General features: G+C 35.8%; 3 protein-coding genes across 6 annotated transcripts; 1 reads left to right on the top strand and 2 right to left on the bottom strand.

Moving 5' to 3' along the window:
* Positions 1–188: 188 nt before the first annotated feature.
* Positions 189–3,249, bottom strand: LOC128373942 (uncharacterized). The gene is made up of 6 exons (XM_053334145.1): positions 3,227–3,249; positions 3,029–3,143; positions 2,765–2,941; positions 2,187–2,360; positions 1,835–1,978; positions 189–218 (listed from the first exon to the last, which is right to left on the bottom strand). Exons 1-6 carry the CDS (start codon positions 3,247–3,249, stop codon positions 189–191), a joined length of 663 nt encoding a protein of 220 aa, XP_053190120.1.
* Positions 3,250–4,080: 831 nt separating this feature from the next.
* On the bottom strand, positions 4,081–7,581 carry LOC128374088 (uncharacterized). Of its 4 annotated transcripts, none has more exons than XM_053334338.1 (6): positions 7,559–7,581; positions 5,848–5,882; positions 5,454–5,500; positions 4,975–5,354; positions 4,752–4,874; positions 4,081–4,469 (listed from the first exon to the last, which is right to left on the bottom strand). In XM_053334338.1, the coding sequence occupies exons 2-5, from the start codon at positions 5,865–5,867 to the stop codon at positions 4,752–4,754; spliced, it is 570 nt and encodes a 189-aa protein (XP_053190313.1). In that variant the 5' UTR covers positions 5,868–5,882; positions 7,559–7,581; the 3' UTR covers positions 4,081–4,469. The 4 variants fall into 4 exon arrangements, with proteins under 4 accessions (XP_053190313.1, XP_053190312.1, XP_053190311.1 ...); XM_053334337.1 differs by lacking the exon at positions 7,559–7,581 and adding an exon at positions 6,555–6,609 and having other exon boundaries at positions 5,848–5,883; XM_053334336.1 differs by lacking the exon at positions 7,559–7,581 and having other exon boundaries at positions 5,848–5,901.
* A 173-nt stretch (positions 7,582–7,754) lies between these two features.
* LOC128374218 (uncharacterized) lies at positions 7,755–9,805 on the top strand. Its single transcript, XM_053334490.1, has 5 exons — positions 7,755–7,782; positions 7,912–7,931; positions 8,019–8,133; positions 8,223–8,399; positions 8,843–9,805. The coding sequence occupies exons 1-5, from the start codon at positions 7,780–7,782 to the stop codon at positions 9,470–9,472; spliced, it is 945 nt and encodes a 314-aa protein (XP_053190465.1). The 5' UTR covers positions 7,755–7,779; the 3' UTR covers positions 9,473–9,805.
* The last annotated feature ends 1,001 nt before the right edge of the window (positions 9,806–10,806 follow it).

Below are 10,806 nucleotides of genomic sequence, written 5' to 3' on the forward strand. Positions count from 1 at the left end.
ATTATTTTAATAGCTATATATACAGGTACACTACACATGTGACTGGTCCAATTCTAAGACATATCAGCGGTATAATTTGGCAGAGGAGGTCAAACAGCGATAGAGAGCATCATCATAGAGGAGATAATCACAGAATACATGGCTGAGTGTAAGAACAGGGTTGTACTTATATACACTCAACAAATAAGTTAATGGGATCTCAGGTTTATACAGATGTCCTGGAAGAAGAGTCACGAAGAGCAAATGATATAAACATTTAATTTGCTAATTTAATGCAGGTGATGAAGTCATCTCCTCCTCTTGGTTCTTTGTCATTTGCACAGATATGCCACTAGATGGCAGGAGTACATTGTTCAGTTGAAAGTTCAGACATGCTGTTTTTGTGTAGTGAATCTGGTCTAATGTAGTCTGAATGAGGAAAAAAGCTGTCATATCAACCTATTTTCAGTTTTCACAAATCTGAAAGTGTTTTACTTTTTTTTTTTTTTTACTTCCATGTATCACAATTAGAAGTGTGTTCATAAATCTGTAACAATGTTTTAAACAGTTGGAGTCTACCTGTTAATCCAGTTTAGAACAAGAGTAAGATATTTTCATGCTAGACCTGGTCTAATGTTGGCTGGATGGAGAAAAAGCAGTAAAATCACCTTTTGATTTGTTTACACAATAATACAAAAATGTTGCACACATCTGAAAGTGGATGTTCGACTTTTAGATGATTTTGCTGCTTTTTTTGCATCCAGATCATGTCTAGATCAAAAACGTGCCAGATCTGGACTAGATTTATTTAGAGCAGTTAATGACTGTTTAAAACAATAAAATAGTAAAAACTACATTAGACCAGGACTAATGTAAAAACAACTATACTTTAACTTTAATAAGGACTCAAATGTAGACTTTTAACTGAACATGTCATGCAGCATCTGTACTAGTGGGACACACCCCAGTGGAGGAAAAAAGACAATAAAATCACTTCAAAGTTTAAACTTAGTGATTACAGTATGTTAATAATTAAGTTCTGATTGGCTATGCTACTCCTCATTGCAGTGTAAGAATGAAAGTGAGAAAAACTCTTTATCACAAACACCTTAAATAGTTGTTTTCCACATTGACCCTTTTACTTTAGACCAAGAACTATGAACTGAAACCAATCATTAACAGTACAGAGACTCATGATAGTACTATTTACACATATATTTCCTGGACAGAAAACAGACTGACTGAAACAGAAACAAACATTTAGCATAATTCAGTTCATAAAGCCCATCACTGTATGTGTAGTAAGGGCTCACCAAAAATAACCATGTGATCATTTTATGAGATTTCCATTAGACACAGTTCTGTTGATCTAAAGTCATGAGTATTACAGACACAGTGAACTGTATAGTACACACTATTACATATACAAATATATACATATTATTGTATTACTGCATGTATTATGTATTACTGTACTATTCTTAACTTCCCATTGAGATATTTTACAAATGTTACAATGACACCAGAACAAAATCTACTAAGATCATGCTATTATGCTGCTACTGAATAGTCATTGTTGTGACACGTTTAACTGCAGATTAGAATGAATAAAAAGCTGTATACATAAAGATAGATAGATAAAGATAAAGTGTTTTAACAACAACTTTAACTGTGGAGTATTTTTGTTCATGAAGAATCACATTCAAACACATATATTAGGCCACTTTGTAATAAAAGAGCATGACCATTTTGTTAATTTCCTACCCTCTTTTTAAGAATAGTTAGTATGTGGGGTGTAGTAATTGTTATCCCAACAAAATTCCACCATACACAGTACACCCCTAAGATGTCTCACAACACGTTCTTTAGCTTTCTGCCTGTTCTCATCTGTGCATGTTGGTTGTGCATTCTCTTTAACATCTTTCTCATTTTTGAGCAAGTTGCTCACACTCTCAGCTTCAGCACAGTTGCCATAGGCCCACTCCGCTTTCTCATCTGTCTGCAAACCAAACAAATTTGCACATGATTTACAAGGAGGCATTAACTTTTCTTCACAGAGGCTGAACGCCTGGCATCTGACAGCCTCTGGAAGTTTGATGGTTCCATCAAAATATGTCTTCTTTTTCTTCTCTGGATAGTAGGTCATCACTGCACCAGCTACATAATCATCCCAGATGCTACAACAGGAGGCAGCAACGACAATTTGCCCTGCTTTCCGTCCAGAAGTGGACATGCAAGTATCTGTCTGAATTTGGGATGTTGGACTTCTGAGAGACACAGATGGTGGAGGAGACCAGAAACCTTGATTTCAGTTCATTGAGGAGATCTCTCAGACTCTGTAATATTTGATTTTCATTCTTTTGCCCTTTCTGCAGGACAATCTGGAAGCAAATACAAACAGTACCAAGCCGTTATCCCCATTTGTCATTTGTTAATTGCAACAGAGGAAATGAATCATGAGCTGCAACATTTGAGGATTGAGGATGTTGAGGTAAAGGAACATTTAGTTATTCTTCTGAAAAAAATAAAAATAATGTATTTCTTGAAATATTGAACACAGGTGAAAATGAAATGTAAAAAAAATTAATGCTATATGAATGACGTATAGAATTATAATGTTGGTTGTAAGTATTTTCTAATTGATTCTATCTCAATATTATCCAGGTCAATTTTAAAGTAAAACACAATGATATAAAACAATACAAAATTATAAATAAAGCAGAATGATGAAAAATGTCTGTAGCTAGTAGTATGACATGTATGTATAGTACTACATGGATCTCACCATGTCTAGAACACAGGAGAATGGACTCCTCCTGGGTAGCTGAGTGGAATAGAGCTCAAAAGGCTTAGGGTATCTCTCCTTCAAGTTCTCCAAGATCTGCTTATCATCAGCAAAAATCATTTCTGGGAGAAACTGAGGCTTGTTGATTTTTCCCAGAAAGAAGATGCTGTGAAGTATCTGTTGTGATAAAGCGTATAAAAATATAATTGTAACATTATGAATAAGATTATAGGACACAATTTAAAAAAATCAAAACGTCATTACCTCATCCACAAACTTTTTACTTCCTTCAGTCATATTACACCAATCCAGCATTTTAGTGATGATCTTGAAGGCATTGTGTCTGAAAGGTTCTTGACTTTTCAGAAAGTCTTCTTGTCTAAAACAGTATTGATCAAATTATTAGAGGTTTAAAAACACAAAATGTGCTTGAACAATTGCGGATCGGAAGAAGCAGCTGACTCACCTCGTCTATTGTTCACCATTGTTCAACCATGAGAGGAAAAACATGAAAACAATTAAACATTGCCCTCTTAAAAAAAAAAATCAGGCTTGCAGAATCTGAAGACAATTAAACAACAAAAGGATGCCACCAAAATGCTGTTACTCACCATTGCTGCTGCAGAGTGAGAATGGAACAGAAACCGAGTAAAACAGCGCCCCCTTAGTCAACCAACGCCTTTAATAGTTCATCAAGTGATTTACGGGAAATCCACATTGACTCTTTTGCAAAGGATGAATGAATGACTGTAAAGTAAATATTAATATAAGTATGCTAGGACTATGTCTATTTCCTGGAGCAGACTATCAAGAATGCAGAAGGATCAGGAATTTTTGAGTTAAACTGAGGATTTACTTTACTATTGAGACAAAAATGTACATTCAGCATAATTTTAGACCAATGACTTTGAACTGCAACCAATCAAACAGTACAGAGGTAAGGTAGACCCATGATGGGACTATTTACACGTATACACAGAAAGATAAGGAGTTTGTAGGTTAGATTGTAAAGCCCTATGGTCATTTTATAAGACTTCCATTAGACAAAGTTCTGTTGATCTACACTCATGAGTATTACAACTACATGCATTATGTATTACTGGATTATTAAAGTAACTTCTAATTGAGCTATTTTTTTTTTAACAAATGTTACAATGACAGCAGATTAGATACGGATATAAACTCTAACATCGGTAAGATCATGCTATTATGGTGCTAGTGGATAGTCTTAGTTGTGATATTACAGTTTCATGAGGTCAAATGCTAAACTGTATACACCTAGAAAATGCATGCAGATGTAAAAAATACAATGGACATAGACATGAATAAGTCTTTATTAAGTACAGTTTAATAAAATATTGAATGTGCTGCTACAGGTTATGGAAAATTCATGCTGTGCTCAGGTAGCTGCAGGATATTACAATATAATGAAATAAAATGAGACAATTTGTTTAAGAAAACTTATGTGTGAAATCTAGCATTACACATAAATGGGTATGATGTACAGTGAGCAGTTCATGTTATGCATCCAGTCACAGCTTTAGCATCACTGTTTCAGTTGTGGTCAGAGGTGCAACATGCTTAAGATTTCATGCCACAGAGAGCAGTGTGCCAGGACTTTTCTTTTTGATTAGGATGTTGTTTAAAATGATGAATCTCAGACTTTCGCAGCAGGGCTTTCCTTCTTTTAAAACACAATCAGCATCTGGAAACGACAAGGAGTAGTTATTAAGTGTGTGTCAGATATTCTACCATCAGATAAATACAACAGTAACACTGAAAGAAGTTACAACTATTGAAGCTGTTCCATGGGTTCCCAAGACCCCCATACTGTCCATACAGACTGAATCTGTATATTAATATGCTTCATTTGTGTAATGTTGCAGCTGGGGTTGAGTGTAAAGCTACAGTACAGGGGCTCAAGAGGATCAAGTGGAACCATTAAGACCTTAGCATTCATCCTGCAAGATAATGTTAAAACACCCACCTATGTGTGCCCAGACAGAGACTCCAATAACGCCTTCTTATTTTCTTGCACCAGTTTTTGATGCTCTTGCTCGAGTCTCCTCCCCACAGCTCCCTTCCTCACATCTGCCCAGTCATCTTCAGTCTACACACAACAGACCACATAATAAAAATCTTGTCAGTACCCACAGGTGATCAGGTCATTACTATCAGGAATCACAAAGCCCTGCTTGTTCTCTTCTCACCATATCCTGGAATGCCTCTCCATTGTAATAGCTTTTGGATGCTGGATATTCAATTTCTTTGTTGTTTAACTGATTCCAGCTTGAAACCACCAAATGCAGCTCCTCTCCGTCATAGGCGTACAGCTTTTTGTTCTCGCAGGTCATTAGAACGAGCTGCTCACAAGGACACGAGCTGCCTTCCACCACACCTACCACCCGCATGTTCACCATCTCGGGAAGGTAGAATTTTCCCCATGCGTTCACCTCCTCAGGTTCATCTCTGTAAATGGTGTCTTCAAGCCCTCCTATCCTCCACGTGGCACCAGCTGGATTCTTTAAGGTTAAACTCTTGTGTCTATATGTGGACACAAAGTTTGACACCTGTGCCAGGAAACGTTCACCTGTAACACATTGCAAGACAACACAAATATGAAGGACTGTGATATTAACAAAATAAGAAAATATTATCATGGTATGTAAGGAAAATATGTGTGGTCAACCTGACGTGGTCTCGTCACACTGCTGCAAATCAAACAGATATACGTCACTGAAAGATAGAAAAGATTAAGAGAAAAAATTAAACAAGCCACAGTGATCACAGCTGGTTTATTGTCAGAATAACATACTGTAGTGAAAAATGTGTTTTTGTGATTTGAATAAACTGACTCCTTTAATATAAGCCATGAAGAAAATGCCTAAATATGATTCCCAATCTGAGCTCCATATTTCCTTCTTACTTATTTGACTCTGTTGGACCCAATTTTACTTTTACATATGTCTGTAATTAATTATGTTCTGTTTATATCACCAAATGTAAACCTTCTTCTCAGGTATCTTGTGATAATGTTTATTTCAGCGCCCCTGAACAGACGAGAAACTTGCTCCTGAAGGTACCTCACTACTGCAGCCGCCATCCTAGTTTTCTGTCACCTAGGGGGCGAAAAAAGAAGTACAAGTATCAATATCACACTAAAAAATATTACACTGATTGAAAAACTTATCACCTATCTCAACACCTAACTACTGCATTCTGTTTACTGACTGAAACTACTTCTTCTGTGCCTAATAAAAAGGCAACTCGAAATAGTCAAATACAATGCAGAAACATCTCCATTTAAAATATGGTGCATTAACAGTATACACTTCCACAAAATGGAAATACTTGAAGGAAGGAAGCTCAAATTTGTCCTGAACTACATGAGAAAACTGTATGGTATTATATTGTAAATGCCAACTATGTTTCAATTATACTTTTTTGTTAATCAGTTTGCAACACCTGTAACCAAACACGTAATTATATAAAAATAAATAAACACATGACATCACTTGCAAACGAGAACTTCCTTTCTGTCACATATCATTATTTATATAATATTTAACATTGCAAAAGTAATTAACATGTTCTAAATTAAAAAAGAATAACAAATGCATTGATAACCGCGACATATTATTGAAAAAATGGCGACAACAACTACTAAGTAAGTAACTGCGTCAACTGTGGATATCAATGTAACAAGAGATTCACGAAGTACAGAATGGCGTGAAAGACACACCATAAACATACATTCATATGAAATATAAATTAAAAAGAGAGTAGTTACCACTGAGGCAAACACACACAGACTGACACCGCCGCTGCTCTCAGGGAAACAAATAATACTGTAGTTACATTTGATCTGCTCTCTCCCTCCCAATGTGATGCATTCACGTACCCAGACAAAAGTTGCAAGTTCTACTTAAGTTTCGTTTTCAAACGCAAGCTCTGGATAGGCGACATAATAACTGGTTATTAAGAACTTTTTTTTATAATTATAGATTGTCTGTGAGGATGTGATAGTTTGTGCCCTTTTAGGAGAATGAATGAATTAAATCAGATCCGGTGAATGTTTAATTTTGATTGAATGCAATTGTGTAATTTACCACAAATGTAGGCGTTTAACCAATGGCAGGGTATGCCAGGCATGACTGAAATAGACCTGCATTGCTTTTGCTATTCAACAGTGAAACGGTAGTCGTGTTGTGTAATCGAATGACTTCATATATAAATATATATATACACCCAAAACACGGTGCCTGTGAATGCAACACAGGAATGACGCAGCAGACTGTCTGTGAAAGTGTTGCATTCACAGACGCTGTGATTTAAGATTTCACATCATTTGATCTCAAACTTCAAACAGGACTACCTTGATAACACTGTTAACAAAAAGCAAAAAACATTTCAGTTTTATGTAAGCCAGCCCTGTATGGAGACAGGACGACAGTCATCAGTGTAGATCAGATGGCTGTCCCCTACCATACATCCAGCCTTACACTCTACTAACTTCTTGGAAAGATCACGCATACACAGATTGAAGAGAATAACTGACAGTATTGCAAATGATGGGACCACAGTGGTCAATATTAATGTAGCCTACTTCTTTTTTTTCTTGGTAGCAGGGAACAAAGCAGTGGTGAGGTCTATTCAAGGGTACTGATATCAATATTACTTTAAATGAGAACTTATTACACATACAGTGATGCTTTTAAGAAGTGAATTATGTTGAATATGTATATTTCTCAGTGGCAGAGTAAATCCTCAGTCTAATGCACAAACACACAAACTCCTTATCTTTCTGTGTTCTTGATAGTATGGTTCAGGAAATAGACGTGTAAATAGTCATGAGTCTACATATTACTCTGTACTATTAATGATTGTTTGCAGTTCATAGTCCTTTGTCTAAAGTAAAAGGGTCAATGTGAAGTTCTTGTAAATCACGGGTTTGTCAAAGGCGTTGTCTGATAAAGGGAACTCACTTGTTTCTGTTTCATTCTTACACTGCAGCAATGGTGAGTAGCGATTTTTTGTTGGCGTCATTTGTTGTTAAATTATCTTTAAATTCTGCAAGCCTGATTTTAATTCTTTTGAGAGCGAAATGTTTAATTGTTGTCCTGTTTTTCCTCTCATGATTGAAAAAGGATGAAAAAGAGAGGAAGAGGTGAGTCAGCTGAATTTTTCGATGCGCAATTGTTCAAGCTCATTTTGTGTTTTTAAACCTTTAATAATTTGATCAATACTGTTTTAGACGAGAAGACTTCCTGAAAAGTCAAGAACCTTTCAGACGCAATGCCTTCAAGATCATAAAGAAAATGATGGATTGGTGTAATATGACTGAAGGAAGTAAAAAGTTTGTGGATGAGGTAATGACGTTTTGTTTGAGTTTTTTTAAATCGTGTCCTAGAATCTCATTCATAATGTTAATAATGTTTTATACGCTTTATTTCAACAGATACTTCACAGCATCTTCTCTCTGGGAAAAATCAACAATCCTCAGTTTCTCCCAGAAATGATTTTTGCTGATGATAAGCAGATCTTGGAGAACTTGAAGGAGAGATACCCTAAGCCTTTTGAGCTCTACTCCACTCAACTACCCAAGAGGAGTCCATTCTCCTGTGTTCTGGACATGGTGAGACACATAACCTAATAACTAACTATAACTATATAATAACTACCCCTATTACAGATACGTGTAGTTTGTGGAATAAACATTTTCAGACTAATAATAATACTGATGATAATAATAATAACAATTGTTATTATTATTATTATTATTTTAAATATACATTAAATACCTGATTAATATTCTATCTTAATATTAAGATATACTCAATCAAGTAATAAGAAAATATTTATAACCAAAATCATAATTGTATACATTTCATGCTGATTTTTTTTTTACACTTTTCACATTTTTTACCTGTTCCCAAATGTTTATCAAATGAAAAGTGAAATGCTCCTTTACCACAACATCCTCAAATACTTCAGCTCATAATTCATTCCACTGTTGCATTTAACAAATGACTCAGTTTGCAGGGATAACAGTTTGATGATGTTTGTATTTGCTTCCAGATCGTCCTGCAGAAAGGGCAAACTAATGAAAACCAAATAATACAGAGTCTGAGAGATCTCATCAAGGAACTTGAACCAAAGTTTCTGGTCTCCTCTACCATCTGCGTCTCTCAGAAGTCCAACATATCAAATTTAGAGAGACACTACGGTGTCTCCATGTCCACCTTTGGCCCAAATCCTGGGCAAATTGTCATTGCTGCCTCCTGTCTTAGCATCTGGGATGATTATGTAGCTGGTGCAGTGATGACCTACTATCCAAAGAAGGAAAAGAAGACATATTTTGATGGAACCATCAAACTTCCAGAGGCTGTCAGATGCCAGGCGTTCAGCCTCTGGAAAGAAGAGTCATTGTCTCCTTGTAAATCATGTGCAAATTTGTTTGGTTTGCAGACGACTGACAACAAGCAGTGGCCCTATGGCAACTGTGCCGAAGCTGAGAGTGTGAGCAACTTGCTCAAAAAAGAGAACGATGTTAAAGAGAAAGCAAAACCGAAATCACCAACATGCACATATGAGAACAGGAATGAGGCTAAAGCAAGTGTTGAGAAAGAGCTGAAGCGTTTGCTAGGCATGGTGCAATTTAAGAAATGGGATGGTAATTACTACACCCCACAAACCAACTTTTCTTGAAAAGAGGGAGGGAAAGTAATGGTCTTTTAACACAAAGTGGCCTCATATATATATGTGTTATATGTCATAAACAATAATGCTCCACAGTTATACTATGGGCATGACATCCTATAATCAGAGATTCAATATATCATGCTTTCTCATTTCAAACTGTTGCTCCTACAGCTGCCTGTTATGTGCATTTCTGTACAGAATTCATGTTAATCGCCAGATTAATAACTGACTACTAACTGTAACTGGAATAACTGTAAGCCTAATGTGTGTCAGTGGAGCATGTGGAACATGTAAAAGTTGATGTGTGGTCCCATGTTGTTAACAATAAAATTAGACTAATTAAACTTCATGATTATTTTGATTTTTTAACTCCTGCAACCCCATCTAAAAATATATGTCAATACTGTATATGTAGTAGATAGTTTGCCATACAAGTACTTTTTGGGGCGTCATGTCCAACTCTAAGTCAGTGGTGGACTTAAACATAAGTAGGAAGAGATAAGAAGGACTTAATGTAATTATCTCAAACAGAGGAAAGCTGACAACATGAAACTGTTGACCCTTAACAAAGAGCAGCAGTTTCCATTGTACTGTATGTCACAAGGTATTGATTGAAAACTATGTGTGAAACAAGAGAGTCTTTTTAAAACGATGATTTCATCTGCAATCAATGCTCTAAAATGGATATTATCCGTCATGTTCAATGTTTTTGGCACAATAATCAAAAGCACAGCAAACAAAGCTGGCAGCAAATTTGTTTGTTCTGTGCATTACAGAGACTGATCAGACAATAAATTCAGAAACAACAACAACAACCCAATATTCATACATACTTGCATACACACACACAACAAATTAGCTCTGTACATATACAGATTCATGGGAGGGATAGTCATGAAAGAAAACAAATAGACATTTTTCACAACCATATTCATAGGCAGCAGCTATGATATTTCTTTCATTAATGACATCTTTATGATCAAAATTTAAGTGTAAGAGCAATTATATGCACAATGAGCCAAAAATACACAGACATCAGTGTATCTTAATGGCTTTTGTTCATGTTAAAAAGTTGTGTATTAAAACACTGTTATCCTCTTCATTTTAAACATAATCCGATTAACGACATACAACACTGACTCAGTTTTAAAAGTTGTCTTTTTCTTCCACTGGGTTTTGTTCCATTGGCACAGATGCACCACTAGATGGCAGCATTCAGTTAAAATATCCTATCAGATCTAAATAACAGTCAACCTTGCCAGAACTGCCACACACGCCCAGAAGTCAAGCCATTTACAGAAAACTCTGTTTTGTCCACTTCATACATAAAATAAATAACG

Source organism: Scomber japonicus, chromosome 15, assembly GCF_027409825.1.
Source record: "Scomber japonicus isolate fScoJap1 chromosome 15, fScoJap1.pri, whole genome shotgun sequence".
Taxonomy (NCBI): domain Eukaryota; kingdom Metazoa; phylum Chordata; class Actinopteri; order Scombriformes; family Scombridae; genus Scomber; species Scomber japonicus.

What these genes read in the sequence shown, in the direction of transcription:
- LOC128374218 (XM_053334490.1), top strand. An exon ending in GATGAAAAAGAGAGGAAGAG is followed by an intron (nt 7,932 to 8,018) that starts GTGAGTCAGCTG and finishes ATACTGTTTTAG; the next exon opens with ACGAGAAGACTTCCTGAAAA. An exon ending in GTAAAAAGTTTGTGGATGAG is followed by an intron (nt 8,134 to 8,222) that starts GTAATGACGTTT and finishes TTATTTCAACAG; the next exon opens with ATACTTCACAGCATCTTCTC.
- LOC128374088 (XM_053334335.1), bottom strand. Translation starts at nt 5,867, where the DNA reads ATGGCGGCTGCAGTAGTGAGGTACCTTCAGGAGCAAGTTTCTCGTCTG. An exon ending in ACAAGATACCTGAGAAGAAG is followed by an intron (nt 5,501 to 5,772) that starts GTTTACATTTGG and finishes TCTATCTTTCAG; the next exon opens with TGACGTATATCTGTTTGATT. An exon ending in GTGTGACGAGACCACGTCAG is followed by an intron (nt 5,355 to 5,453) that starts GTTGACCACACA and finishes AATGTGTTACAG; the next exon opens with GTGAACGTTTCCTGGCACAG.
- LOC128373942 (XM_053334145.1), bottom strand. Translation starts at nt 3,249, where the DNA reads ATGGTGAACAATAGACGAGGTGA. An exon ending in GTAAAAAGTTTGTGGATGAG is followed by an intron (nt 2,942 to 3,028) that starts GTAATGACGTTT and finishes TTATCACAACAG; the next exon opens with ATACTTCACAGCATCTTCTT. An exon ending in AGAAAGCTAAAGAACGTGTT is followed by an intron (nt 219 to 1,834) that starts GTGAGACATCTT and finishes CTCTTCTTCCAG; the next exon opens with GACATCTGTATAAACCTGAG.